Here is a 27694-nt window from a genome sequence, read left to right as displayed (position 1 = left end):
TAGAGCAACATCAAACCAAATCACATCGATGAGAGCTATGAATATTGAAGACGGGGATGCGGAAAACTTCAGCCAAAGCAAAGTGTTAAGTGACCTGTTAAACAGCACTGGAACTGGATGTAACTTTTAAGGACAATTGACTCCCTCTTCTGAGTCCATGATACAAATTTCCAGCCTCTGCACTACAAGTCCGTTTGCTATTTTCTCTTCCTTTGTTTCCCCAGCATCTCTTCTCTTCACTTAATGTCATCAGGAGCAGAGCTGGGGCTCTCCAGCACATGGCAATGAACAATACGTGGAATTCTATCCACTCCAGTCTTTGTCACACCGATGGAAAGAACCCTGTGTGGCAAAGAGCAAAGACAAAGGCAGCAACCATGGTATCTTCACTCAGAAAAACAACCGTTACTTGTCAAGCCCTTATGATGGTCCAACCATTTTGCTCTGTGTTTACTTAGATGCTGTTCCCCCAGATTTCTTTGCTACCTTGTGAGCTGGCACTACCAGCAATGTTTTGGGAAGATGTCGTAAAACTTGCCTCAATTTGGTGATGTAAATCTTAGCTGCAATTCTTTAACTGACGGGCATGAGAAATTTGTGAATATCACTTATCAGAAACACAAAGAGGTGAAGTGGTTCCACTGGGGCTCACAGTCATAACGGTTCCACTGAACTGCATGATGAATCGGTCACTTGTCTAGTTCAGGGTCATCTTTCCACTAGGCCTATGAGGGAGGGGTGGAGTTTTGCTTTAACCTGGATTCTTCGTAGAAAATATGGTTCCTGCTTCCCATTGAGGACAGTAGACCGTGACAATGGGGGAATCAAGAAAGCACATGCATAGACCCTAATTATTTTTATTTCAACCACACGGAGCAAGTTTTAAGAGTTTGCTCCCAACAACACCCGAGAGAAAGGATACTAATTTGGGGTCCAGATACAAAGTCTGGCATACTGGTTTTTCCTTTGTCTGTTGTCCAGTTGTTTTCGGGTCCTAGGAGCACTGGCTTATCTTTCTGCCTGTTCATCTAATCTTTCGCTAGAGCGCTCTAGGTCTGCCCTAGACCTTTAAGAGCTGCATGTGACTGGTGTCGGCAGGCTGGCCCGGAAAAGGCTGCGCCCCTGCCCCGCACCTCCCAGTGAAGTTTAGTGCTTATGGCAACCCTCCCCGTGGGGAGAGAAAGGAGCAGGTGAGGCCAACTGCGGCAGCTGTGAGTTGCTAGGATCAGCTGGCTTCGTGTGTGCATAATTTCCACTTCAAAGAGTTCACAGACAGCTCGGTGATAGTTCAGTGCAGCTTGGCTTGTCAACTAGTCAAAGTTGTCTTTTGGGACACCCAAGATGTAGAACAGAAACTCATATGACCTCTGAGCAGGAGCGAGCCTCCAGGTTCACCCCCTTTGACTTCTTCATTGTACCAAACCCAATCCTGACTCATAGTGACCGTGGAGTGTAAATGATGACATTCTGAAATGAATATGTTTAACTTCTCCGGTCTGCAGGATTCACCAAGCCCCTGTTCTGTGCTAGAAGGACGGAGGGACATGAGCTCTTATGGGGATGGATGGAAGATTGGACAATTGGACACTTCTTTGTTGCAGTGTTCCAGCACCTAGATTATAGTAAACCCCAAATCAGATTTGCAGCCATGGAGTTGATGCTGACTCCAAACCAGCCCCCAAGACAGAGTCGAACTGCCCCCGTGGGTTTCAGAGACTGCAACTCTACCTGAGTCGAAAGCCTGAGCTCTCCCTTGAGGAGACACTGGTGGATTCAAACTGCTGACCTTGCTGCTCTACTGTGTGTGCCACAGGGGCTCCTATTACAGCAGGTCTGCAAAAATAGTACTTATTATTTACTTAGCCGAAAAAGTCAAACACGTGAGTGAGTGACAGGATGGAAGTGTTTCGGAGCAGGTGACCCCAGCCCTACACCTTGGGGGATGAGGGATACCTGGCAAAGGAGAAACAACCAAGAGAGACTGAGGCCAAGACTGCAAAGCCAGAGTTGAAAACACTGCTCTCATCTGTAAGTCCTTCTACCCGGAACAACAGACTTACGTCTCTAATCAACAACTTCTCAAACATTTCAACTTAATGCATAAAGAAGAATTTCCTCATGGTGAACTGAATGAGGAGTCTCGGGACTCCTGGAACCACCTGGAGTCTTGATAAACCTCTGCCTCTTTTCTATCTTCGACATCAACTACTTCCCGTCAGGAGATAAACAATTGGATGAACCACCCTCCACTCAAACAAACCATCCTGTTTATTGTCAGGACATCCTGTTTACTGCCAGGACATGTCTTCCTTAGAAATGGTTGCCTCTTGGCCTCGGAAAAGTAAAACCATTAACGCCAATGGAAATGGCGTGGGTTAGGAAGCAGGCATCCTGTTAACCGCATTACCCAACTAACAGGGTGCCCACCCAACAGGGTACCCACCTAACAGGGTACCCACCTAACAGGGTGCCCACCTAACAGGGTGCCCACCCAACAGGGTACCCACCCAACAGGGTACCCACCTAACAGGGTGCCCACCCAATAGGGTACCTACCTAACAGGGTGCCCATCTAACAGGGTGCCCACCCAACAGAGTACCCACCTAACAGGGTACCCACCTAACAGGGTGCTGAGTGCCTGAGAGAAGGAGGAGGGGCAGAGGCGCTCTCTGCTGTCAGGGTGAAGGGCAGTCCGAGCTTCCGGAGTTGGAGGGATGAATCTACATCTTCTGCTTCGAAATGCTTTGAAATATTGAGGCCTGAATCAATAGATCGCATTTATGGCAGAGAAAGCCGCGGATTTCCAGAGTGCGTTTAGCGCCCCTGACAACGGCCGTTGAATTAGATGATTCCAGTGCTGTGCCAGCGGAGAGGGAGCTATCCCGAAGGCCACGCCCAAAAAGCAGTGCGCCTCTCTTCCCCTTGGACCCATCCTCTCTGGCAACTCTCCTGGGAGTAGAGAGTCTTCTTGGGAACATCTGCCAGAGGATTTGCAAATTAATAAGCGTAATACCTCGGCTTTGCATCTGTAGTGGTTCCTCCCTGGATGGGGTGTACGTGTATTTGTAGACATTCATGTACTCCTCTGGTAACACACAAAGTCGAGAGACGTGTGTATCACCCTTCCCATTGTGAAGGTGGGTAAAATGGAGACAGCTAGGAGCTAAGGAAGATGCAAAGAAGCCTTGTTTGGTGCACCCCAGCTACCGCAGGGACCCAACAACGCAGACGAAAACAAGACCGTGATTTCCATGGCAACGGGTTAAAGCGATATTGGAAACTCACTCTTCTAAAGGAAAAGATTCTCTTAAAGATACCCATTGCGTGCCTACCCCGCGCCCTGCTGGCACAACGGGGATAAGCAAGGTCAGCAGTTTAAACTTCCCAGCTGTCTGCAGGAGAAAGCTTATTCTGTAAAAAGAATCACAGTCTCAGACACCCTTGGGAGCAGTTCGACTCTGTTAGATGGAGTGGGTTTGGGTCCGTGAAGGCGGGCTCGGATTGGGTCCTTCGGTCTTTGGCTATGAGGAAATCCCAAACCTGTCTCCCTAAAACTGCACTCCGCTGAGCAGAGATGTTTTAAATAGGTATTAGTGCTTTGGAGGACGTCATCCTGGCTATGGGGTGAAGGGATGACTTCCAGGGACAGTGGAAGAGGGGTCACCTTCTGCTCTGCAGTCAAGGAAGACCTCTGAGGAGGTTGGCTTTGACATTGTAAGGCAGAGCAGGCAAGGTACAGGTTGCAGGGGAAAGCCTGCCTTCGCGGGAGGGGAGGCAGACAAAAACTAATAATGACCGTGAGGAAAATACAAAGCATTTATACAACGAAGAGCGATCGGGTTGGTAGGCTTGACATTTTATGTAGTTAGAGACCTCTATGGTTCTCTCCGTAACTAATTTCTTTGTTGTATTGATTTTTTTATCCTTGGTGATCAAGGAATTATTTCTAGTTTTGTCTACTCTCCCTGCTATCTATTGCTTTGCATTCTATTATTCTTGCATGGGCTGCACTGCTATTTGCTGAAAGCCTTATCGCAAGAAAACACGTCGTTGCAAGAAAACACTTCATCACCTCAAATACAAGGAGACTTCAAAAAGTTTGTGGGAAAATGGAGTTAAAAATAATGAACTTTTTTCATGCATGTTTTGAAGCTCCCTCATAGAAACAAATTTGTTCTCTTTCTTTTTGGGGGGGGCGTAGAACTTTTCATTTCCTAAGAATTTCTACAGTTGTTTGATTTAGCTAGCCTTCTCATTAATTTCCTTGCTCCTTTTCACTCACATAGTATAGAAACCTGTCTTGGGTGGGTGGGGGAAAATCTAAAACAGAACTTTATCTCAGGTATATTTTAAGCAGAATATAACTGGAGTATAATCTAATGAGTATTATAACATATTTACTAATATTATCTCTATCTCAACTCCTTCCCTGTCTTTCTTTTCCTTTCTCTGCTTCCTTTCTTCCCAGATGTTGTGGATATTTTCTTGCCTTTAAAGTATTTCAAAGGAGACTTCTTTATAATGAGCTCTTTACCTATTAAGAAGCTGTGGGGTAATAAAAAGACTTTGGAAAGGGCAGCTTTAAGAAGGATTTCCTAAGCCCGGCTTCCTTTAACGGGAGACTCTGGGTGTTATTACTATCGCAGGAAGGAGTTACATTAAGAAAGGAAATTTTATTCATTGTAGAAGCTAATAGTGAGGAAATTATTTTGCCTGTCCACCAGGATTTGGAAGAACCATTTTTAGCCCACTGCCTCTCCACTACTTCTCCTGGGGTTTTCATGATAAGAAGGAAGGAGTTGTGGTTGGCTGCTATTTCAGTGATCAAAGAAATATTTTTAAATGGGTGATTTTATTAATGGGATTTTCCTAGAAGACAGACTGTAGACCAAAAATATCCTTAAGGAAATAGGCCTCAAGGAGATTTCTACCAAGGGTGTTAAAATGTTTGTAGAAAAAAAATTATGGCTTTATAGGATTCTCACGTTTCTCAAAATTATATATTTGAGTCCTGGTGGCATAATGGTTACACGTGGGGCTTCCATCCAAAAGGTCCGCAGTTCAAAAGTACCAGTCACACCGTGGAAGGGAAATGGGACTTTCTACTCCTGCACAGAGTTGCAGTCTCGGAAACTCACAGGGGCAGTTCCACCCTATCCTACAGGGTTGCTGTGAGTAGGCATCCACTCAATGGCAGAGAGGTTTGAGATATATATGTAAGCTTATATGCACACACACACACATCAAATAGGTAACAACAATTTGTTGAAGCAGCATATGGTTTTAACATTGTATTTTTGCAAAGTATACATACTCCAAGCCCGTTTAAAATATTTTTAAGTGTACAATTCAGTGGCATTAATTTCACTCACCAAGTTGCATAACTGTCGCATCTACTTATTTCTCAATGTTTTCAGTTGCCTGGTACAGAATCTCAATCACTGAAGTAACACTATTCCCAATCCTATCTCCTTTCAGCCTTTGATGGCCACTGATCTACCTTGTTCTCTATTCATTTGCATAGTCTAGATGTTTCATAGAACTGAGATTGCAGAAAATTAGCTCCTTTTTGACTAATAATCTCTGCATAATACTTTTAAGATTTACCCATATCATATTAATCATAGCTTATATCATAACTTCATTTCCTTTATGGCTGAATTAATACTCGGTTGTGTAGATGGGCTCTGTATTGCTTATCCATTCATCTATCAATAGACACTTGGGTTTTTTCCTACCTTTTTGGCTTTGGCAAATAACACTGCCTAAGCATCGGCGTACAGATACCTATATTACTCCTCATGGTCACTTCCTTTTGGTATATGCCTGAGAGCTGAATTGCAATTCGCATGTTGATCCCTGCTTTTGAGTGCAGTGGTGAGTGTTGTAGTGATGTGCTGTGCAGTTGGTTCCAACTTCTAGCACCCTGTACACGAAAGAATGAAGCACCAGCCAGTCCTGCGCCCTCCTCGTGATCTAAGAGTGGAGCCTATTGCTGCCCCCTCTGTGTCCGTGCGTCTTGGAGAGTCTTCCCCTTTTCCACTGTCCATAACAGTTGCTCGGCATTGTTAGTTGTCCCTGTAGACGAGGCATCGTCTCTCCATGGATGTAAAGGTGAGACCATGCTCATCTTCTAGGACAGTGGTTCTCCACCTTCCTCAGGCCGCGACCCTTTCATACACTTCCTCATGTTGTGGTGACCCCCAGCCATAGGATTATTTTTGTTGCTACTTCATTTTGATACTGTTATGAATTGGGCAACCCCCGTGAAAGGGTCGTTCGACCCTCAAAGGGGTTGCAACCCACGGATTGAGAACTGCGACTCTAAGGACTCTGGTGTAATAATATCTAGAGCTCCTTTCATTGTTCCTAGTGTAACAGGCTTCTTGACTCGCTCCGTGTTGGTTCCCTTCCTCTCAAAGTCAAGATTTTACTAAAAGGCTATGAACAGATCTATTAGAAAGCCATGTAGTCATCATAGAGTAGAGTCAGACTATAACCACTCTGACTCAATCACTCCATACGAGACCCCGGGTAATCCACTCTCTGGTCACTCCCCCGCCACTCTTTTCCTTATGGCCCTCTGCTCTGCTCCCTCAGCTATGGTGGTTTGCTCGCTGTTCCCTAAACAAGCGGATCTACTTCTCATCTTGAACGTCTGCCCTTCATCCTTCTCCCTGGAGTTCTCTTCCCTCATAAAATCCCACGATGGCCTTCCTCTGCATTCAAGTCCATTGCTAGCACCTCAAAGGGGTCCTCACTGACCGTCCGATTGAAAACTGCCTTTCCCTGACATGGTTATCCTCTTAGCAGGCTTCATTGCCATGTTGACCACCCCGATCATGAGCCTACATGTCTATATGTGTGTGCATTGCCTACCATCACAACTAGAATATCGTCTCTTTAAAGGCAAGACTTTATCTGCTATGTTCATTGATGTCTTTTCAGAATAGGACTTTTCATATAGGAAAACAAACAAACAATAAGCAGTGGCTGTTGAGTCAATCCTGAATCACGATGGGTCCATGTCAGGGTTTGAGGTGGTTAGTTTATTGCGCCAACCTATCCAATAAACACACGTGGGGTGAATTGAAGGGCAGAGGGATAAATGGCTCAGTGAGCCTCACCTTTATAGTTCTCGGGTCTCTTGCTTTGTGATGGTCAGACCAGGGTGCAGCTGCCTTAGCCAGTTCCCTGCTTCAGCTGGCAAGGCTCACTTCCTGCAAGACATCCCCAAGGAGAAGCCACAGGGACCTACCCTGATGCAGCCCTAGGTGCTGGAGCACCTGTGTGGAAACCCCTGCCAGCACTGGTTTGCTTACACATTCACTGACTCAACTTTCCTCTTGCTGTTGGCATCATTGCATCTGTTTTATGAGATGAAGGAGGACTTTGTGGATTGGTGTCGGACATATGGGTTAATGTTGGACTTGTGGACTTGGGCAGCACTGGGTTGGGATGTTTTCTTGATGAGCACTTACCCTTTATATAAAACGCTCTCTTCTACATGAGTTTCTGTGGATTTGTTTCTGTAAAGCACCCAGAGTAACATGGTGGAGCTATGAGCCATAAAAGTTCTCATGTTTAATGGCTCAGAAATGCAGAGCATGTTTTTTTATTGAGGCATGTCCAGGCAGACTCAAGCCTCCAACCTATTCTTTTGTGGCTGAGCTTATTCACCATTAGCACTACTCAGGGTATGCACTGACCCACTGCCATCCAGTGGGTGGCAAACCTACAGGACAGTGCAGAAGCTCTCCTCGTGGTCTCTGAGCCTGTAAATCTTCATGAGGGCAGGTAGCCACCTCTTTCTCCTCCAGAGTGGCTGCTAAATTTGAACCACCGACCTGCACTGAGCAGCCTGGTGCTTACCTTGCTGCTTCCATTTGAGCTAATATATGTTTATGAATCTATCAAGTCATTGACCAGCCACAACTGATGATTGATGAGCAGTGCATATAAAATAAGATGCTATGATGAATTTAACAGGGGAGGTAGCCAAACATGAAATCATTTTCCGTCTCACAGTGAACCCCAACACATTGCGGCTTACAACAAGCAATGTGTACATGTAGGTGAGTTTTTCCCACAAACTTTTCAAGCCCCTTCATGTTTATGCATGTGTGTGTGTGTGTGTGTGTGTGTGTGTATCCAACCTCTGACCAAACACTTAGACCTGCGATTAGAAGACCTGTGTGTAAGCGGTCCAGATTCTAGATTCCGGGAAAGAACAAAATGGCATCAAAGGAATGCAAGTGGGTCAGCAGCCTGGCTCTCTGCACATGCATTTCCAAGGATACAGTTGTTCTTGAACAATGGCAGTCAGTATATCAAAGTAAGCGCTTTATTGAGTAGGGTAAAAGAAGTTTCTGGTGAGACTGTAAATTCTCTCCCAGCACAAATGATAACTGAGCCCAGGAGCCCTTTTGTCCTAGGGGGAGGGGGCATAAATTCCCCGAAAGTATCTGTCTCCAGGAATTGCTCTGCATTTATCATGCCTGCTCCTGCATCATTCATGAGTGTCATAAGCGTCTAAAGAATTGTCACTTCACAGTCAAGATGATTAAGTAGCCATTATCCTTGTCGGTTCTGCTGCACAGGACTGAAGAGGCAGCCCATTCAGACAGCAGCATAGCCCTTCCTCTTCTTCCTTTTCTCTGGCCTCTGGCTCTAGAGGGAAGGCAAGCTGTTCACCCTCAGCGGTCTACTTGTTGGTATTGAGCGATCTGGGAGACCCGCATGTCAGTCTGTTTGTTTCCCTGTTATCACACAGGTCTGACCCACTACCCTCGTGGCAACTCCACCCCCTAGTAAACCTGTCCTGTCGGGCAGAATACAGTTGCCCCAGAGGGATTCCGAGGCTGTAAATCTTTCCAGGACCAGGCAACCTCACCTTTCTCTCTGGGAGAAGTTGGTGGGCTCCCACCTGTCTACCTTTCTGGGTTATTAGCCCTGTGTCTAACCACTACACTACACTAGGGTTCTTATGGAAACCTTAGGAGGTGAAGGACAGAAACAGCAACAACATGAAAATTAAAGCAGATCCTTGGATTCCAAAGGAGATCTTGAAATGTTGGCTTTGTTTAAATTATCATGTGATTAGAAAATTCAAGCATAGAGACCCTACAGGGCAGGGTAGAAATGCCACCTGTGGATTTCTGAGGCTATAGCTCTTTAAGGAAACAGAAAGCCTTGTCTTTCTTCCTCGGTGCAGCTGGTGATTTCAACCTGCTGGCCTTGTGGTTAGCAGCCCAGCATGTAACCACTGTACTTTTTCAGAAGTTTTCACTCTGTTTGCCTCCACTTTCTTATGGAGTAAGGCTAATGACTCAGAACAGGATGCTTTTGCATATGATTTATTCTTTGTTTAGTGTATTCGAATATGAGACTTCAGATCATTACACACCTGCTAAAACATATACATGTAGAGTTGATACTGATGTAACAGAGAGTTGATACTGATGTAACAGAGGGTGCAATACCTGATATCTTGTTGCTGTTTCTACTCTATACCCACTTGTCATACATTCTCAAATATAAAGCATAATGGACTCACTCTCTGTTCCCCCTATTTCTTTCTTTCTCTGCTGTCTCTTTACAAACACATACACACACACACATGCACACACATGCACAGTTTCATTGTGATCCTTGCTACCCAAACAGAGTCATTCCATGATTTAAACAGGTGAGTGGAAATGATTATATAAACAAGTTTTCCAGAAGCACCCCCCCCCCCATTGAGGCAGCAGGAAGAACACAGGAGAGCCCAGGATTGGACTGGAGATAGGAGTGCCTGCCTACTGCCTAACTTGCCGATCACCAACGGTGACTTTGGCCAAACTACACCTCTCCCGTGGGCCTCAGTATTCACATCTCTACACAGCAACATCAAAGGTATGCCCCAAAATGCCTCTTCCAGCCCTTAAGCCACATGGTTTCATTGTACCCGTCTTGGGCTTCAGTCAACCAGTGCAACACAGATAAGCACATGACGCTCCCCGTTTACACATCCCTAAGCACTGCTGGGCAACAAGCAAAGGTGCATCTATTATGACACGTTTGACCAGGAAGGCTGGACAATAATAGCAAAAAATAATAATAATAACAGTGTGATCTATGACTGTGATGTCCATGTACTAAAAACAAGTCTCCGTGCCCATGTTGTGTGTGGACTGCTCAGAAAAAGTGTATGACTTTGAAAAGAGATGTTATCCTTGAAGCAAACAATTTGGACATATTTTAAAGAATTGAGTTACCTAGGTAGGTAGTAGAAATGGACCATCCCTGGTTGTGATCCGTTAGAAGGACCCCTTTAGAGAGAATGTAGTCACCTCTTACTGATGATGACCTACCAGATCCTTGCCCCAGTCACTGATCACAGGAAAGCCCCGGAGCCTTCATTTGGTCCTTGGAAGGAATTTCTTCACTGCCTGAATGCAGGCTTTCTCTGGAAGTGGGAGGGCCGATTGAAATGCCAGCCTTGGCACTTTCTACTGTGCTGCTCCCGCCGTGCGAGGCGGATTCATTCTTGCTGCTGGTTTAAGAGAGATTAAAGGGAGCAAAGCTGTTCTCTAAATTTCTTGATCGGCACCATGGCAGGCCGAGTCAGAGGAAATGAGGACAATGGGAAAGAGACTAAATCCTCGAGAGTGATGTGTATGTGATCTTTGGGAAGCAGACCCAGTGTTCACACAGAGGCTTCAAATACTAGGTCATTGCTTTGGAGAATCTTCCAGCGCCCGGTAAAACCTGCCACCTAGAAGACACAATGTGAGGCAAAAGCTGAAGCGGAGAGATAAGGACAGACAGGATATATGGCTGAATAAAGAACTTTCAATTTCCTTTTCTTAGTAGATGGACAAGCATCTACCATAAAAAATTTTTTTTAAAAAAAAGCTTCTAATGCACGTGCTCATGGACTATGTCTGAATCTTTTCACATGATTGACTTAATCAGAAAGACTAATCTAGCAGGGAGGAGCACTGTATTAATTTAAATATGGCAGGTGCTATCTAACTAAGTTTATTGCAAGAGCTAAAGACCAATTATCTTGTATTTTTCCATAAAATTACGTTTTCTAAAAAGAGACTGGTGTGTCTGAATATATCCATCATAACAAATCTTCAAGCTTTGATGGAAGTGACTGCTGTTTATTTGCAGCGCGTCGTATCTGCACTGTTGAATCAATGCTAACATTATCATATTAGCACTAAGAAGAGGGCCTGGGAAATGAGTTTTTCTAGAGCTGCAGCATGGCCTGCTGGATGAAAGGAAGCACGTGGCCAGGACTGCATGCAAGAAAAGATCTTACTCCAGGGCTTGGTGGGCTGGAGGAGCATTGATTCAAACAAGCACGATGCAGCCATTTCCACAAGGTCCAAGGTGAGGAATTGTCGGAGCGTCTTCCGTTTTGTTTAATTTCCCTTACTTCCATCAGGACCTGGGGAAGAGGCACACTTACAAGAGCACGAGAGGAGCTGAGGGCACAAAGAGATAGAGCTGGAGGAGGATATGCGATTTATTTAATTAGCCATGAGATATGAGCGCCATCAAACCTCAGGAGAGGGTAATTGGCATACTCATCAAAATAAAGGAAGAAGAATCAAAGCTATAAGCGGAGGCTTAGAAGAGAATTTTTAAAAGTGTAAGAAAACTAGGCACATATATGCTCAGAGGAAAGTTTTCAGAAGTCAACTGTAAACTAGTTACCTAATAATATGTAATAGTACTATGATACAATTATACATTGATAAGAGGTGAGAATAAAGGTTTCTTGAATGAATAACACAAATTATTTTTGATTACCAAGAGTTAACCTTGATTCGATTTCGTCTCTTATGAGACTCCTGACTTGTAACCTATCTTTGTTGGAATAAGAGCAAGACTATTAAGCCTAACATTCCCAGAAGTTTATTTTATCCAAAAGAACAGAAATATCATAGATATCAAGAAGAGACTTGTTATTGTGTCAAACATTCCCCCTAAATTATACCCACAACTAATAGAGCCATCCAACAGGAAAGCAATGCTAAGTCAGAGCCCGTTATCACATGGAATATTAGGCAAACGTTTCAAATGATAAATATAATAATATTCCCCCAATCTCACTGCCATGTAGGCAATTATGACTCATAACAACCCTATCTAGCATTTCTGGAACTGTGAATCTTCAATGGGGCAGACCCTCGGAGTGGCTGGTAGATGGGGTAGAGCCACTGACCTTGAGGTTCGCAGTCCAGTGCATAACCTGCAGCACCATCAGGGTCCTTGTAGATGAATATTCAAATGTAGAAATATTTATATTCATAATATACATGAGTATATAAATATGTATTATGAATATATATATATATATATATATATAGAGAGAGAGAGAGAGAGAGAGAGAGAGAGCGAGCATAGTTGCCAAGAGTCCTCTACTGTCTTCTGGTTGTAACTAGAACTCATCTGGCTGTGAAAGAAACCAACGGTTCCCTAGCTCAGGCTGGTGGCACAGTAAACTAAGTGTTGAGCTGCTAAGTGCCAGGTGACTCCCACGGCTCTACGGGGTACAAGGAGGTAGTCTGCTTTAACATGAAGCACTGTTCAGAAACCTTATGAAGCAGGTCTACTCTGTCCTACAGGGTCGCTGTGAGGTGGAATTCACTTGACAGGCCTGGGTAAGAGAGAGCAACTAAAGGAATTATGTACAGGGAATTGTACACGGGGACTTCGACAAGTTCATGCAGAAATGAAAAGAAAGTGGAATTTTTCCATGAACTTGTTGAACCCACCACCCCCACCCTTGTAGGCAGAACCCCCTTATGACAGATGTGTAATTTCACCATAGGGATTATTAAAACCACGTACTTGAAAAATGATAAGATTTCTCTTTTTGTTCCAATTTTCCTCTCAACATTTCACTCTTTGAGTGAGAATGTATGTTCTCACGTTTCCCCCCATGGCAGGGGCCGTGACCCTGGCGGTGCTGGAATCTATGTCCCCACTTGTATCATCAGCTAAGGATGAAGCTAGTGTTTCTCTGGCTCCAAGTTAAAAAGAAAAAAAAATCAATGAAATGCTCTGAGTGGTCATTCTTGGATGAATTTCCCAGATTGTCAGCAACCAATTGGACATAAAGAGCAGATCCTGTACAGGAGGCTACAACTTCTGTGCAGACAACTGGAAAAAGCCTGGGGAAATGTAGGATCAACAAAGAGACTGGGTCACAGTAACAGGGATTTCTTCTTCTTGCCTAATTCAGTCATGAGTTCTATGATTAATAGATCTGTGGCCCAGAGATCCAGAAACAACTATCCTTTAATGAAACTAACAGCCAAAAATTCCAGGAAAATCGTATTTTATCCATTAGAATCCCAAGTACCGCCGGGTCATCTGTTCATTGCCCCTGGCTTTTTGACAGTGTGCAGTTCACATAAATCAGGTGTTTAAATCAAAGCAGTGGAAATAAGCTACTACGCTGCCACTGCATTTTCTTGCCACTGACTCTTCAGTACATAGAAAACCCCTGATTGCGCTTGTTAGAGGCAGTATTTCAGAGTTGTGAAATGAAAGGAAGAGAAAGAGTCACAGGAATGAGCTCTGAATTTACCCTTTCTTCTAACTACCTGCCATAGGACAGAGTCAGAAGAAATGTGCTCGCGGTGGGGGTGTGGGCGGGGGATGCTGTAGAAAAAACCTGTAGGACACACAATTATCAAATGATCTCTCTTAGTTTTTCTTTCACTCAGTTATATTTCTTCTATAGAGACATGTATACACGGTCTTGGTAGTGTGTTAATGCTCTGTAAGAGAGAATGTTGGCATTGCTATTCTTAAACAGGTCCCAGCGTCTTTCTACCATAGATCCCTCTAAGCTGAAATTGCATTAATTTATACAGAGTTCCTGGAAATCGGGAATGAAAAGACAGCAATTCCTGTACACAACCCCTCTTACTTCTTTTACTAAAAATGACTTGCATTGAGATTGAGGCACAGTGGGGGTGGGGGTTGGGTGGGGGCGGGGTAACCAGGGATCAGTGTCAGTAGAACTGGGTGTGTTGTGCTTATCTGAGCACCCCACAAAGTCACTGAAGACAAATCATTCACCTATCATTGTGAATAGGTTCTTTTTGTAGGCTGGAGGTCATGCTCTAGGATAAGGGATATCGTGAACTCTATAATTGATGACTATTTATAAAACATTTCCACTTTGAGATGCAGAGGCAGCAGCTGAGTTGGATGAATAAGGCGTTGCAAGGTCTCATTCCTTGCTTCTTCCCATTCTGTTCCACATTGGAATGACTGTGTGAAGACGTGTGAGTCACGGGGAGCCCAGTTTCATTGATCAACACAGCGGCCTTTCCTCCCGGAGCATCCCCTGGGTGGATAGTGAGATAAATTAAATAGTGTCTGGCCCCTAGGAGCTCAGACTGCAGAGGAGACTCAATTTCCGGTTTGTTTGAATAAATATTTGTTTAAACTGGAATACTGCGCAGGTTCCCAGGATTTATTGTCATTTTCTATCCAATCCACCTGCCTTCTTTAATAAAGTAGAATTGGAAAGCCGGTGAGGTTCTCTCCGAAATAGAGTTCCTTATAGAGCCCGCCCTGCAGAAATCAGAACTGGGGGGTGGCTGTTGTAATGATGAGGAGCTGCCTTTGCTTTGGTGTAGGGACACATGGGGGGGTCACTAACTATAAGGTCAGCAGTTTGAAAACACTGGCCGCTTGCCAGCAGACAGACAGAGCTTTCTACTCTCGTAAAGAGTTACAGTCATGGAAACACACAGGGACAGTTCTACCCTGTCTTATAGGCTCACTATGAGTTGGTGTCGACTCAACGACAGTGAGTTTGATTTTGATTTTTGGACTTGGTTTATCCATATCAGAAGAGGACAACCATGTGGAACCACTATTGTTTAAATAAAGAAAGTGAACACCTCCTACCCTGCCAATTCCCTAATGAGAGATGTGGATTTTGTTACGTTTCACTTTGACCTTTCTAGAAAACCTTTGCTCTCTTCTCTCCATCATCATTCCTTATCCCACCCAGATACAGAGATAAAACACATCAGAGGCAAAGAAGAAAGGAGAGGATATAAGGAATACAATGTGGTATGATAAGAAAATGGATCATAAAGTGATCTCCGAATGAAATTTCTCATACCACTTGTTCAAGTTATTTACAACATTGTTTTGCACCCCTAACCCAAACCATGAGATTCTCAATCACTTCATATTCATTAGAAAGTTGGATATTGAATAAGGAAGACCAGAGAAGAATTAATACTTGTGAATTATGGTGCTGGGAAAGAATATTGAAAGTATCATGGAATGTTCAAAGAACCAACTAATCTGTGTTGGAACAAATTGTGATCGCCTGGGTACTTTAGAGAAACAAATCCACAGAAACTCATGATTAAGAGAGAATTTTATATAAAGGGTAAGTGCATATCAAGAAAACATCCCAACCCAGTGCTGCCCAAGACAACAAGTCCAACTTTAGCTCATATGTCCGACACCAATCCACAAAGTCCTCCTCCATCTCACAAAACACACACTATCATGCCGACTGCAGGAGGAAAGCCAAATCAGTGAATGTGTAAGCATCTCAGCACTGGAAGGGGTCTCCACATGGTTGCTCCAGCACCCAGGGCTAAAACGGGGTAGGTCCATGTGGCTTCTCCTCAGGGATATCTTGCAGGAAGTGAACCTTGCCAGCTGAAGCAGGGAACTGGCTAAGGCAACTGAACCCCGGTCCAGCCATCAGAAAGCAAGAGACCAAAGAATTAGAAAGGCAAGGCTCACCAAACCATGGCTCCCTTCGCCCTTTAATTAACCCCATATGTGTTTATTGGTCAGGTTGGCATAATAAAGTCACTGCCTCAGAAATACAATCAGAATGATCCTTAGAAGCCACGATGGTGAGACTTGTTATCAGGAGAGACCAGTCCTTGGAAAGAACATTATGTTTGGTAGAGTGGAGGGCCACCGACAAAAAAGAAGACCTTCCCCATGATGGATTGAGACAGACTGCAACAACAGGCTCGGACATCACTAGAGTAGTGAGGACGGTGCAGGCTTTGGGGGTATTGCTTTCTTTTGTGCCTAGGGTTGAGATGAGCCCAGACTAACGCGAGAACACCCAACAACAGCATCATTTTGAAAACTAGATAAAACCACATCTAACAAAGAAGTTATTTATGAAAAAAATTGAATGACTGCAGTGCATACTGTAAGATATATTAGATGATACATGCAAAGCTAGTATGTATATTCATATTTGTATTAGCGTTAACATTGCTACTCAATAGCAAGTAATTTATTGAAGGCAGAAGTGGCCCAAAGAAAAAAGGTGAATCTATGACAATTCTTTTAAGCTAAAAGGAATTGGAGTGTGGTCATGAATGCTTTTAGATATATTTCAATGTCTAATTTTATATACTCCTTGTAGACTGTACCACAAATCATCTCCTGGTTTTTGTTTTGTTTTTGCCTTAGTGGAAGAATCATAGAATCTCATGATTAAAAAAGCCTTTATATATTTTGAAAAAAAATGTATTGCCTCTAATTCTCAGAATGCATTGTCACCTCTCATTTAGAGGACTGGTAACTATCCAATTTTAATTTGCTATAATTTTCCATTCTAAGTTTTGTCCTGTTGCATCAGGGTCACCCAACAACAACAGCAATTTTGGGGGAGTGCTAGGTGTACATGTACCACAACTAAGGCTTCTAGATAGCTGGTATCAGCTTTGAAAACAGTTCAATTATTTGGTCCCTCTTTGCACTCCTCGGAAAATCAAAGATCATATTATTTTTCCCCACAAAGGGCCCAAACAAGTATATTTTCATTAACAGAGTTTGTACATAACTTACTATATCCTTGAAGAACCCTTAGATAACTCTTCTCCAAAGCATTAGCATTAAATAGTGGTGAACATAGCTTTTATGTGGGGGAAAAATGGAGTTAATGGGTAGAATTCTGTTTGTTGTATTTTTTTTTCCTTCCACCCATTCCTTAGAAGCCATGGTCACAGACCGTCTTATGTTAGGATTTACTCTGTGCAAGTTGCAAGTCCCTATACTGCCTAATAGTTTACATAATAAACAGAAACCGTAGTGCTTCTGATCTGATGCCTTTGAGATGAAATCTTTGTTTCTGGAATGTTGGTGATATGCAGCCTCTGTGGGTCCCAATAGGTAATAAGTTCTGGCATATACTCATTTGGTTTTAATCATTGCTTCGTCAGGATTAAGGAGGAGCTTGCCGCATGTGGAGGGAGCACTAGCCTTGCATGAGCTTATTTAAGAAACAGAGTTTGTATCTCCCTGATGATATGCTTTACTCTTGGGTAATGTCAGTTTCTCGATGTGCTGAGCAGTTAATCTGCTCATTTATTTGCCAGAGAAAAAAGATGTTCTTAAGAATAGATGGTATTTTTTCTTTTAATGTTCAGTCTCTTTACTTTTGCTTTCTTTACGGCTACTTTATTTATAATCAGTGTTGGTGTTTATTTTGAAATTTAGAATGGACAAGATCATAATAAATAATGCATTTAATAAACACATTGCAAAGCTGTTTGTAAAACCTGTGCCACTTGCCTGCCGGCGTCCCCATTGGCCCCTCTGTGACACACGGGTCTTCCGTTCATTGCACTTCCTTAGTTATTTCCTCTCTTCCCTTCCGTGTGGCACTCTGGGCGGTCTCCTGGAGTCTCTTCAGGGAGCCTTGCATCCCGGGAGTCAGCAGGACAGCCTGATCTAGAGAAAAGAGAGGGCCAATTTGGCAGAAATCTAGTTCTACTCTCTACTCAATGAAAGTATTTTGAGAAGTATTCAATGCTATGAAAACATAAGGTCCTTTTGTGGAAATAAGGCCTGGTGGGCGGTTCAGGGGGTTTTACCTTCCATGTAGGAGACCGGATTCATTTGATAGCAAGCTTGCCTTAGGGACAGCCACTAATCATCTGTCCCTGGGGGCTTGGGTGTTGTCATGATGCTGAGTGTGTTTCCGTGGAGTTTTCAGACGATTGTGAGCCTCTTTATAGTATTGAAAAGCAAAGATGTTACTTTGGAGACTAAGGTGCGCCTGACTCACACCATGGTATTTTCAATTGTCTCCTTTACAAAAATGAAAGTCGGATACTGAATAGGGCAGACCAAAGGAGAATCAATGCATTTGAACAGTGCTGGATAAGATGATTGAGGGTACCATGGGCTGCCAAAAGAACCGAGGAGTCTGTCTCGGAAGAAATACAAAGTGCACCTTAAAGGCAAAAATAGCGATAAGCATAAAGAGACTTTATCTCACGTACTTTGGACATGTTGTCAGGAGAGACCAGTCCCTGGAGAAGGACCTCCTTCTTGATAAAGGGGAGGGGCGGCGACAAAGAGGAAGGCCTTCAAGGAGCTGGATTGCCGGCGTGGCCGCAGCAGTGAGCTCAAGCACAAACACAGTGGTGAGACGGGCGCAGGAGTGGGCAGGGTAGTCTGTTGTTCATACAGTCGCTAGGGCTGGAACCAAGTTGGTGGTACCTAACAACAGTAACACAAACCAGGAAGAAAGTCCCTGAAAACCAGACAGTGAAAGCTCTAGGGATCACAATAGCCCAATCTGCCCCCGAGCATGGGAATGCTGAGACTGGGAAGCATCCTATTCTGTTGGTGGTGGAGTAACCATGAGTTGGGAACCTACTTAACAGCAGCTAGCATCAAGAAATATGTCAAATATGAACATAAAAATAATTGATAAATTACCAAGGCTTCATAAGATTGGGAGGGAGAGGGAAGGAGGGAGAGAAAAAGGAGCAGATAACAAGGGCTCAAGTAGAAAGAACATGTTATGGAGATGATGGAAACATATGTACAAATGTGCTTGATACAATTGATGTATGGATTGTTATAAAAGCTGGAAGAGCCCCCAATAAATGATTTATTAAAAAAAACCAAAATATGCAAAAATGAACATGATACCTTGTCAAAGCAGCCGCGGAATGGAGATGTGAGGAACCAAGGAAGAAGCTGTTGCTATCGTTAGATGCTGTCATGTCTGTTCTAACTCATGGGTCCTTACGTACAACACGACGAAGCACCACCCTATCGACTGACACTCTCTCCAGCATGAAGTGGAAGCTCCTTGCTGCAGCCTTTATGGCCACGCACCTCATTGAGGATCTTCTTCGTTTTCTGTTGATCCTTGACTTTTTCAAGCATGATGTCCTTTTCCGGGGACTGGACTCTCTTGATAACAAGTTCAAAGCTAGTGAGACAAAACTTGACCATCTTTCTTTCTAAGGAACATTCTGACAGTACCTCTTCCAAGACAGACTTGCCTGTTCTGGAAACCCACTGTACTTTCAGTGTGTCCTGCCAACACCTTAATTCAAGTGCATTCATTTTTCTTCAGTTTTCCAACTTTCTTATGCATATGAGGAGATTAAAAACACCGTGTCCTGGACCAGGCACACTTTTGTCCTTAAAGTGACATCCTTGCTCTTCAACATTTTAAAGATGTCTAATTAGCAGATTTGTCCAACAAAATTCATTGTTTATTTTATGACTGCTTTTATTAACATTAATTGTGGATCCAAGCACAATGAAATCTTTGACAACTTCAGTCTTGTCTCTGTGTATCAGGATGTTGTCTGTTGGTCCAGTCTTGAGAATTTTATTTTTCTTTACTTTGAGTTGCAATCAATACTCAAGACTGCAATCTTTGCTCTTCATCACTCATGATAGTCAAAACAAGCTAAGTTAAAAATAATAGGAAACTGGCTTCCTCAGGTCATCAGCCATTATGAGGTACTCAGCTTACCATCTCGTTTGTCAGTTTCAAAGCCATGCGTATTTTCATTTAGACTTTATTAGCTCTCTGGGAACTGATATGAATAAAATGTAATTTTAATTTAATAGCAATAACCGTATCTACTGGTAGAGCATATTTTATGTCATTGATAATCCATTTCTTTTTCAATTTTTAAAATTCTGCAATTATATTAAACCATACCCCACTGGAACCTGTATTCACTCCGTCTCGTGCCAAATTATCTCTGTAGACAAACAAAGAAGAGACGACAGGTCACAACTGTTCATATGACCATCTCCGTCAATAACACCGTTAGAGCCACTACACTCAATGGCCATCAATGAAATGAAGCCAAACTCACCAGTTCGCGCTTGCTAGACAATTGAAGTTGGGGGTTAAATAGCATGTCCTGCTGGCTATTTGAGAGTGGGATGTGTCCACTTTGTCTTGGTTAGTGGTGACAGGACAAAGAGTTTATTCCTGAGGTACTATGTTGGTTAGAATTCCGCAAAGCAACCTCAGCTGGTTGCAAATTGTGAATCTCATCGTGTTAAATAGCCCAAAATGCCACCATTGCAATTTGTACTTCAGTTAAACTGATCGCATTTTGCTAGCAAGCAGGAAATTTACATGGTTCTGATTGTTAATAAATGGAGTAGGATCTGAGCACGAGCATATTAAGCACAGTAAGAAACCAGTAATCACAAATATCATACTCAGGGGAGAGACCATGTAATATGATATTGCCTGGCTTTGAAATGAACATACTTAATGGATTAAGGATGATTCTAATAATTTTGAGGACATTCCCCCAAAGTTAATTTATAACCTGGATTTAGCATAACAATATTCATTAAAAAAACATGTCCATGTTCAAAGTCCATGTTTCTCCTGTGATTCTAACAATTTTCTTTAATTTTTAAAATTTTGTAATTACTTTTAACAAATAAGAAAGATAGAAAAAAGTAAAAACCAAAGAGAAAAACAAACAATAGTTCATTACAGAAAAAAGTTCTATGTGCTAACTTCCTGTGTAACACCAGCATTTGAGTAAAAGGAAAAAACTTTATTCACCATTTACTAGAAACTCAGAGTCTAGAATACATGTGTTACTGTTGATTTTTACATAGCAGAATAAACTGCATGCTATGTATTTCATCCATTCATGGCCTTAATTACCTACTAATTTAAAATCATATAATGCAGTGGCATGTGGACTTCAGAAAAATTAAAGAAAAATAGTTCTTAAAATCAGACTTTATACTTATTTTATACTATGTTTATTTTCTCCTACTAACTTTGTTATAGTAGATTTTGTTTTTATTTGACCTCCTATTAGTACTTGTGTATATGTCTTTTATTTTCTGTTCACTTAAATATGGGACCTGTGAGAATTATTGCATACGGAAATGAGTGACAGATGTGGAGTAGGTTTGTAAAGTGACTTTCATCATAAGAAAGCCAGGCAAACTTTTGAAAGCCATGTCAGATTTTTTGGGACTATGATTTGGCTTTATTTAGCTTTGATTTTAAAAGATCTGAAAAGAGCTAGGTATGGTCATCAGTCTATCACTGATATAGTTTACTGGGTAATTACATTAAATTATTATTATTAGTGAAAGAAACTTTTGTAGGCAGGAGAGTCAGATGGGAAATTTAGAGGTAGTGAAGTTTATTTAATCTATGTATGGGAGTATCTATTTGCAAATCTATAAAGTAGCCTTAAGAAATAAGACACCCATAGAATTGTTGTTAATTTAAGCTAAGGAATTTTTAAAGGTTTGGGGAATGTAAAATGTCATGCATCAGTTGCTGCTCTGAACAATTTCTGACTCATTCTTTTTGTAGTGACGACATTATTCTGTGATACAGTATGATCTCTGCTTTAGAATGTGCTACATATTCACATAGGTGGGATAATATTTTATAAATTGCCACAAAATATCACAGTCTGATTTGCATTTTCAGTGATCCTCTTCACTAAGCACTGAGTAACCCTCAGGTTCTCAAATATAGAGTAGAGGGAGGAGTGATGATTTAGTAATCCCCCAAGGAAAGGCAATTCTTTAAATTCACCACAGACCACATGCTATCAGAGGTAAATCACCATAGCGACATTTCTCATTGTAAGAAACATTTAGGTTGTTTGTAGAGCAACCATTGCCTTGCAAATAGAATTAATTGGTCGTAGGTTTTCAATACTTCAATCCCAAATTCCACAACTGAGTGTGGAAGAATTCATTGGCCTTCCCGGAACCATCCTGTAGGATGCACATTTTCATTTTTAAAACAGAAAATCATATAAGTATGTGTGCAATGTACAAACAGTATAATGGAGCAGCTAGGATAGTGACCTATTAAGGAGGACAGACTAGAATGTATGAAGGAGCCCTGGTGTCATATTGTGGTTATATGTTAGACTGCTACTCACAAGGTCAGAAGTTTGAAACCACCACTAAGCTATTGGAGAAAGATGAAGCTTCCTGCTTCCATAAAGCGTTAACAGTCTTGGAAATGCACAGGGGCAGTTCCACACTGCCCTAGCTTCACTATGAGGCAGAATTGGCTCAGTGGCAATGAGAATTTTTGTTTGTTTTTAATTATTATTTTATACGTGTGTGAATTTGTTGTAGTTTAGTTCTTAAAAAAGAACGACCTCTGACTTATATTCCCAATTGTCACTTCATCGCAGTTTACTTGATTGTTTCCAAACAAGTTGCATAAATCATTTCTCCTTCCATCAACATAGTTCCTTGCAGTGTGGTTAGGTGCCAGCGGGTCGGTTCCAACTCATAGCGCCCCTTGTGTACAACAGAAGGAAATGCTGCCGGCTCCTGCTGCATCCTCAATCCTGACATTTGAGCCCATTGTTGCCGGCACTCTGCCAATCCGCCTTGTGTAGGGCCTTCCTCCTTTTAACTGCCTCTCCGCTTTACCGAGTGCGATGCCGTTTTCCAGGAACTGGTCTCTCCGGGTGAAAATGTCTATACGCCGTAGCTCTGACGATGAACGTGGACCAGTGTCTGAGAATTTTAGTACGTGCTCGAGATATACAGACGCACACTTATCTCAAACGCCATTTTAAAGACTTGCAAGCGTTAGAACATGTTCAGTGGCGAACCTACAAGAAAACTGGGTGCCCCTTGATCTCTGAACTTTGAGATACGTGGCACAGGGAAATACTATGGACAAGATGCATTTAATCTAGGAACTGCAATAGCAGTTTAGCATGGCCACAAACTCTAAGTGCTCTCTTCTCAAACTTAGACTATATATTTATATTTTAAAAATGTCTTCTTTACTGTAAGATATGCAAATAATTTAAAATTTTTCTTCCTGTTTGTTCTGTATTAAAAAATAATATATTCTTATTAACCTATGAGCTCATACTGATATTGGTGAAAATATAGGTAACTGATAAATCCACTTATTTAATGGAAAATATACTGGACTGATTCAAAATTGCTTATACTAGTCTTTTGCTCATATGTTTCTTATATCTTAATCTTGAAGTTTGATTCAGAAAAGCAAATTGAAACTTTGTTTCATAATGGATAAACATTGCTACTAGTGAAATATTAATCATTTAAAAAAAAAGACTCACTGATGCAAGTGGCTAACACATTCGACCAATAACTAAAAAGTTGAGGATGGAGTCCACTGAAAGTTGCTTCAGAAAAGTGGCCTGGTGACCTCGTTCCAGGAATAAACCAATGTCCCATTGAACTCCCGTAGCGTGGAGTCTGGCTCTGCTCTCACACGCAGGGTGGTCACGAGTCAAGTTGATTCGATGGCAACTGGTTTGTCTTTTTTGGCAGGAAAGGTGCTAATCTGTGTCACTTCCTTTGCACCATACTAGTAAAATGAGAAGTGCTTTAAGTGGTATAACTCAGACAACTTTCGTTCCTGTCGGGGGTGGTAGACAGTACAGGCAGCAAAGAAATGATGTCTGTGGAATTCCACCTGACTTGCAGTTGTGGGAAGCGTCCCTAGTCCATTGGATGGCATATGCTGGTAGCTAAGAACCATGGGACTAGTTTTCAATCTGGTGCCTGTCCTAGGTGAGATGGAAAATTAAGTCTACGATTGAGAGAGTAGTCTGACAAGTTGTTCATCACAATGTGTGTAAGATCTCGGCAAAGCATGCCTTTGGCCCGTCTCCCCTCCTGCACCAGGGGCTAAGGAGGTTAAGAATGCCTCTCCCTAATAGGTACTTTGTGCCTACCATATATAGTCGAGTATAAGCCAACCCAATATCAGTTGAGACACCCAATTTTACCACAAAAACTGCATTAAAAATGTGCTGAAAACTCGGCGTAATCACGAGTACATACGGCGTAATTCATTTTGCCTGCATGTTCAACTGGGGAGGCTGTTCCCTGCCCAGGCTTTGATGCAACGCCTCCCAGCAGGTGAGCCTTGTCACTTGGGGGGCACATTTCCTCTCCGCAGCTGCTCAGTGTAGTGTCTCCGCCTTGTGCCCACAGCTGGAGATCCGCAGTACAGCACCCTGATGTCCCCTCTTGTCTCTTGTTTTCTTGCAGCTGGCGCTACATACATCTTTGGGAAAAGTGGGGGCCTCATCCTCTACACCTGGCCGGCCAATGACAGGCCCAGCACGCGCTCAGACCGCCTGGCCGTGGGCTTCAGCACCACCGTGAAGGACGGCATCTTGGTGCGCATCGACAGTGCCCCGGGCCTCGGAGACTTCCTCCAGCTTCACATAGTGAGTACCAGGCTTGGGCCTGCATTCTCTTGCTTTCCTGATGGCCTGCGTTGGCGAACCAGAATAACAGGGCAGAACATTCTAGATAGGCACAGCACAGGTAGACACGTCTATAAAAATCACCTAACTGGACTGGCGCCTTCTTCCAGGGTTCATCTCTGTCTTAATCTTAATGCTGCCTATCCCTTCAGATGCAGACCTTGCGGACCAACGACTAGCTCAGGAAGGGGCAATGACTATCGCCTGTCCTATGTGTGTGAAGAGGGACAGAAAGGCGTTCTTTCTAAACTCCCTTCCCAACTGGGAAGCTTAGACTTTGGCAAAACATTTAGCTGACTTTCCCGTGTGGTTGCTTCATCTAAACCGGATGCAGGCAGTAAAATCAACAGGCATGTTACTGAAATCTTAAGTTGGAGTGTGCAAATTGTTTCTGTAAAGGGCCACATAGCCAATAGTTGGGGCTTTGTGGGTCAAATGCCTTTGTTTCAACTACTGATCTCTACTCTTACAAGATAAAATCAGTCATAACTAATGTATTAAAAAAATTAAAAGGTGTGATTGTATGCCAATATAGTTTTGTTTTTTAATTTACCAAAGTAGGCCACAGACTGCACTTTGCTCACTCTGTCCTAGGGTATAAACTTCAGGGCGCGGATGTAAAAATCACGTCGTGAGAACTGAGATCTGGGTGGGCAGGACAAGGCATTCAAATGGGCCCCCATGACCGGGAGCGCTTGTAGCCCCATGTATTGGGTATCTGCTGTTTGCGTTAGGTATTGTACGTTCAAGCCCAATAGGGTTTTGTCCACATTCACTACGGATCATAAGACCACAGCGCCATTCTAGGAAATTAAAATGATTTGGAGGGGAAAAATTACTTTGTTATGAGGATGGAAAATATTTTTATAGGAACAATTAACCCATTTTATCACCTGTGCCGTCTGCAAGGAGGAAAGTAGGCTCAAGAAGGCTATGATTCTCGTCCGTAAGTACCGTAAGTGTGGCGACCAGGAGCAGAGAGAGGAATTGTTCTCATTAGTTAGCCATGACAAGGCGAGAAAGAATGGATTTAATTTGGAGCAATAAGAACTCTGTTTAAATAGCAGGAGGGGAAAGCAGTTAAAAAGAAAGATCAGCTGGGGATTACCACCAACCTCCAAAAAAGGAAGAAAGGGAACATTTAGAGGGAATCGTTGGATCTGAACTTGCTAATGTGCAGGCAGGTCTACCGAGGGGAGTGTAGGGTAAGATTACATTTCTGGCCTGCAGAGCTGGAGGGGGCTGGCTGGAGCCACAAGCAGCCAATTAAAAAGCCCCCCCGCCCCTGGCTCCCCAGCAGCTCTGTCTCCAGCACCTGCTCTTCCAGCGTGTCTGGGAAATGGAGCAGCTTGCTTGAAGCATGAATGGAAGCCTGTCCGACCACAGCACAAGCCAAAGTAGGCAAGATTCCAAGGAGAAGGCCATGGAAAGATCCTTCACAATGTCGAGGCAGCGGGTGGGGCATGGTCAGAAATCGAGTTGTCACTCTTTCTCAAGTGCTCCAGGACCCACAGGGAACTAAGAATCTAATCTTCATCATTATAAAGTCCACGCTAAGGGGCCAAAAGAAAGGCAGCCAGACGTTGTCTGGTTTCTTTTTATTTGGCCCCTAAGAACCACCATAATTTACAAAACTCTGAGATTGATACTGCATATAACTTAATGACTATTTCATGGCAGCTATAACTAGGCTATTATTACCAGCTCACTTACATTTTCATGGTGATTTATCTTCTTCTTTTTTTTTTCGGTTCAGCGTGTCTTCCTAGGAAAAATATAATTTGAAGGCGCCGTGAGCATCTTTTTGAGTCAGATAATGTGCTTCGACTTTCTCCCATTTTTTTCCCACCAGTGATTGCAGATCTCCTCTGCTCTTAAGAGAGATTTCTTGTTCTCCCAGAGGTTGTGTGAAATTGGCAGTCTCTTTGCACAATTGATAGGCGACTACTTGACGCTTGTAGGAAGAACCAGCCTGTTCCAGGATGTTGTATTGCTGCACTAGAAAGGACATGCGTCAAAACATATATATTTTTAAAGATTTGAACATAAGTGGGGGAGCTTCTGAAAGTGTGTCGAGACATGGGATGACAAGATAATGGTCTTTTTCCATGGACATTGTGAAGCCCCCTTGTATTCATTTCTTTAATTCCTTAGAATGTGCGTTCCATATAAATATACATATTAAGATGGAAAATAGTAGAATGCTACTTTCTTTTTAAAAGCAAAAAGGCCAGAACTTTTACATCAGCATTTCAGGGCCCCCTTGGGGGGTCCTAGGTACTGAATCTGGTAATGCCACCCTTGTTCATTCATAGTCCTTCGGAGCCGGAGGTAGGAAAGGATGCGATCTGATCTTGTTGGGAGCAGGGATCATTCTGGCATGATCTTATTTTATTTTTTAAAATAAATCATTTTATTGGGGCTCATACAACTCTATCACAATCAATACATACATCAATTGAGTAAAGCACCCTTATACATTCATTGCCCTCATCATTCTCAAAATTTGCCTTCCACTTGGGTTCCTGGAATCAGCTCGTTTTTCCTTTTTTCTCTCCCCCTCCTTCCACCTTCCCCTCCCCTTCCCTCATGAACCCTTAATAATTTATAAATTATTATTTTATCTTATCTTACACTGCCCTGCGTCTCCCTTCACCCACTTTCCTGTTGCCCATCCCCCAGAGAGGAAGTTATATGTAGATCCCTGAGGTCAGTTCCCCCTTTCTACATGCCCTTCCCTACCAGTATCGCCACTCTTATCGCTGGTCCTGAAGGGTTCATCTGTCCTAGATTCCCTGTGTTTTCAGATCCCAACTGTATCACTGTGCATCCTCTGGTCTAACCAGGTTTGCAAGGTAGTATTGGGATCATGATAGTTGGAGGGGACGAAGCATTTAAGAGCTAGAGGAAGGTTGAGTTTCATTATTGCTACACTGAACCCTGAGTGACTCATCTCCTCCCCACGACCCCTCTGCAAGGGATGTCCAGTTGTTTACAGATGGGCATTGGGTCCCCATCACGCACTTCCCTCATTCACGATGATATCATTTTTTCCCCCGCCTTTGTTGCTTGAAATCTGGTCCCCTCGGCCCTTCATGATCACACATGTTGGTGTGCTTCTTCTATGTGGGCTTTGT

The 27694-nt window shown here is 42.9% G+C and overlaps 1 protein-coding gene across 10 annotated transcripts in view; it reads left to right on the top strand.

Moving 5' to 3' along the window:
• NRXN3 (neurexin 3) overlaps positions 1–27694 on the top strand; it is a 1780548-nt gene that overhangs the window by 1304951 nt on the left and 447903 nt on the right. For all 10 annotated transcript variants that reach the window (XM_075530567.1, XM_075530566.1, XM_075530569.1 and 7 more), the window contains one exon: positions 24337–24518. In XM_075530567.1, coding sequence (XP_075386682.1) covers positions 24337–24518 — 182 coding nt within the window. The remainder of the gene's footprint in view (positions 1–24336; positions 24519–27694) is intronic.

The sequence above is a fragment of the Tenrec ecaudatus genome, chromosome 14 (assembly GCF_050624435.1).
Source record: "Tenrec ecaudatus isolate mTenEca1 chromosome 14, mTenEca1.hap1, whole genome shotgun sequence".
NCBI classification, from domain to species: domain Eukaryota; kingdom Metazoa; phylum Chordata; class Mammalia; order Afrosoricida; family Tenrecidae; genus Tenrec; species Tenrec ecaudatus.
This window is presented reverse-complemented; position numbering and strand designations above follow the sequence as displayed.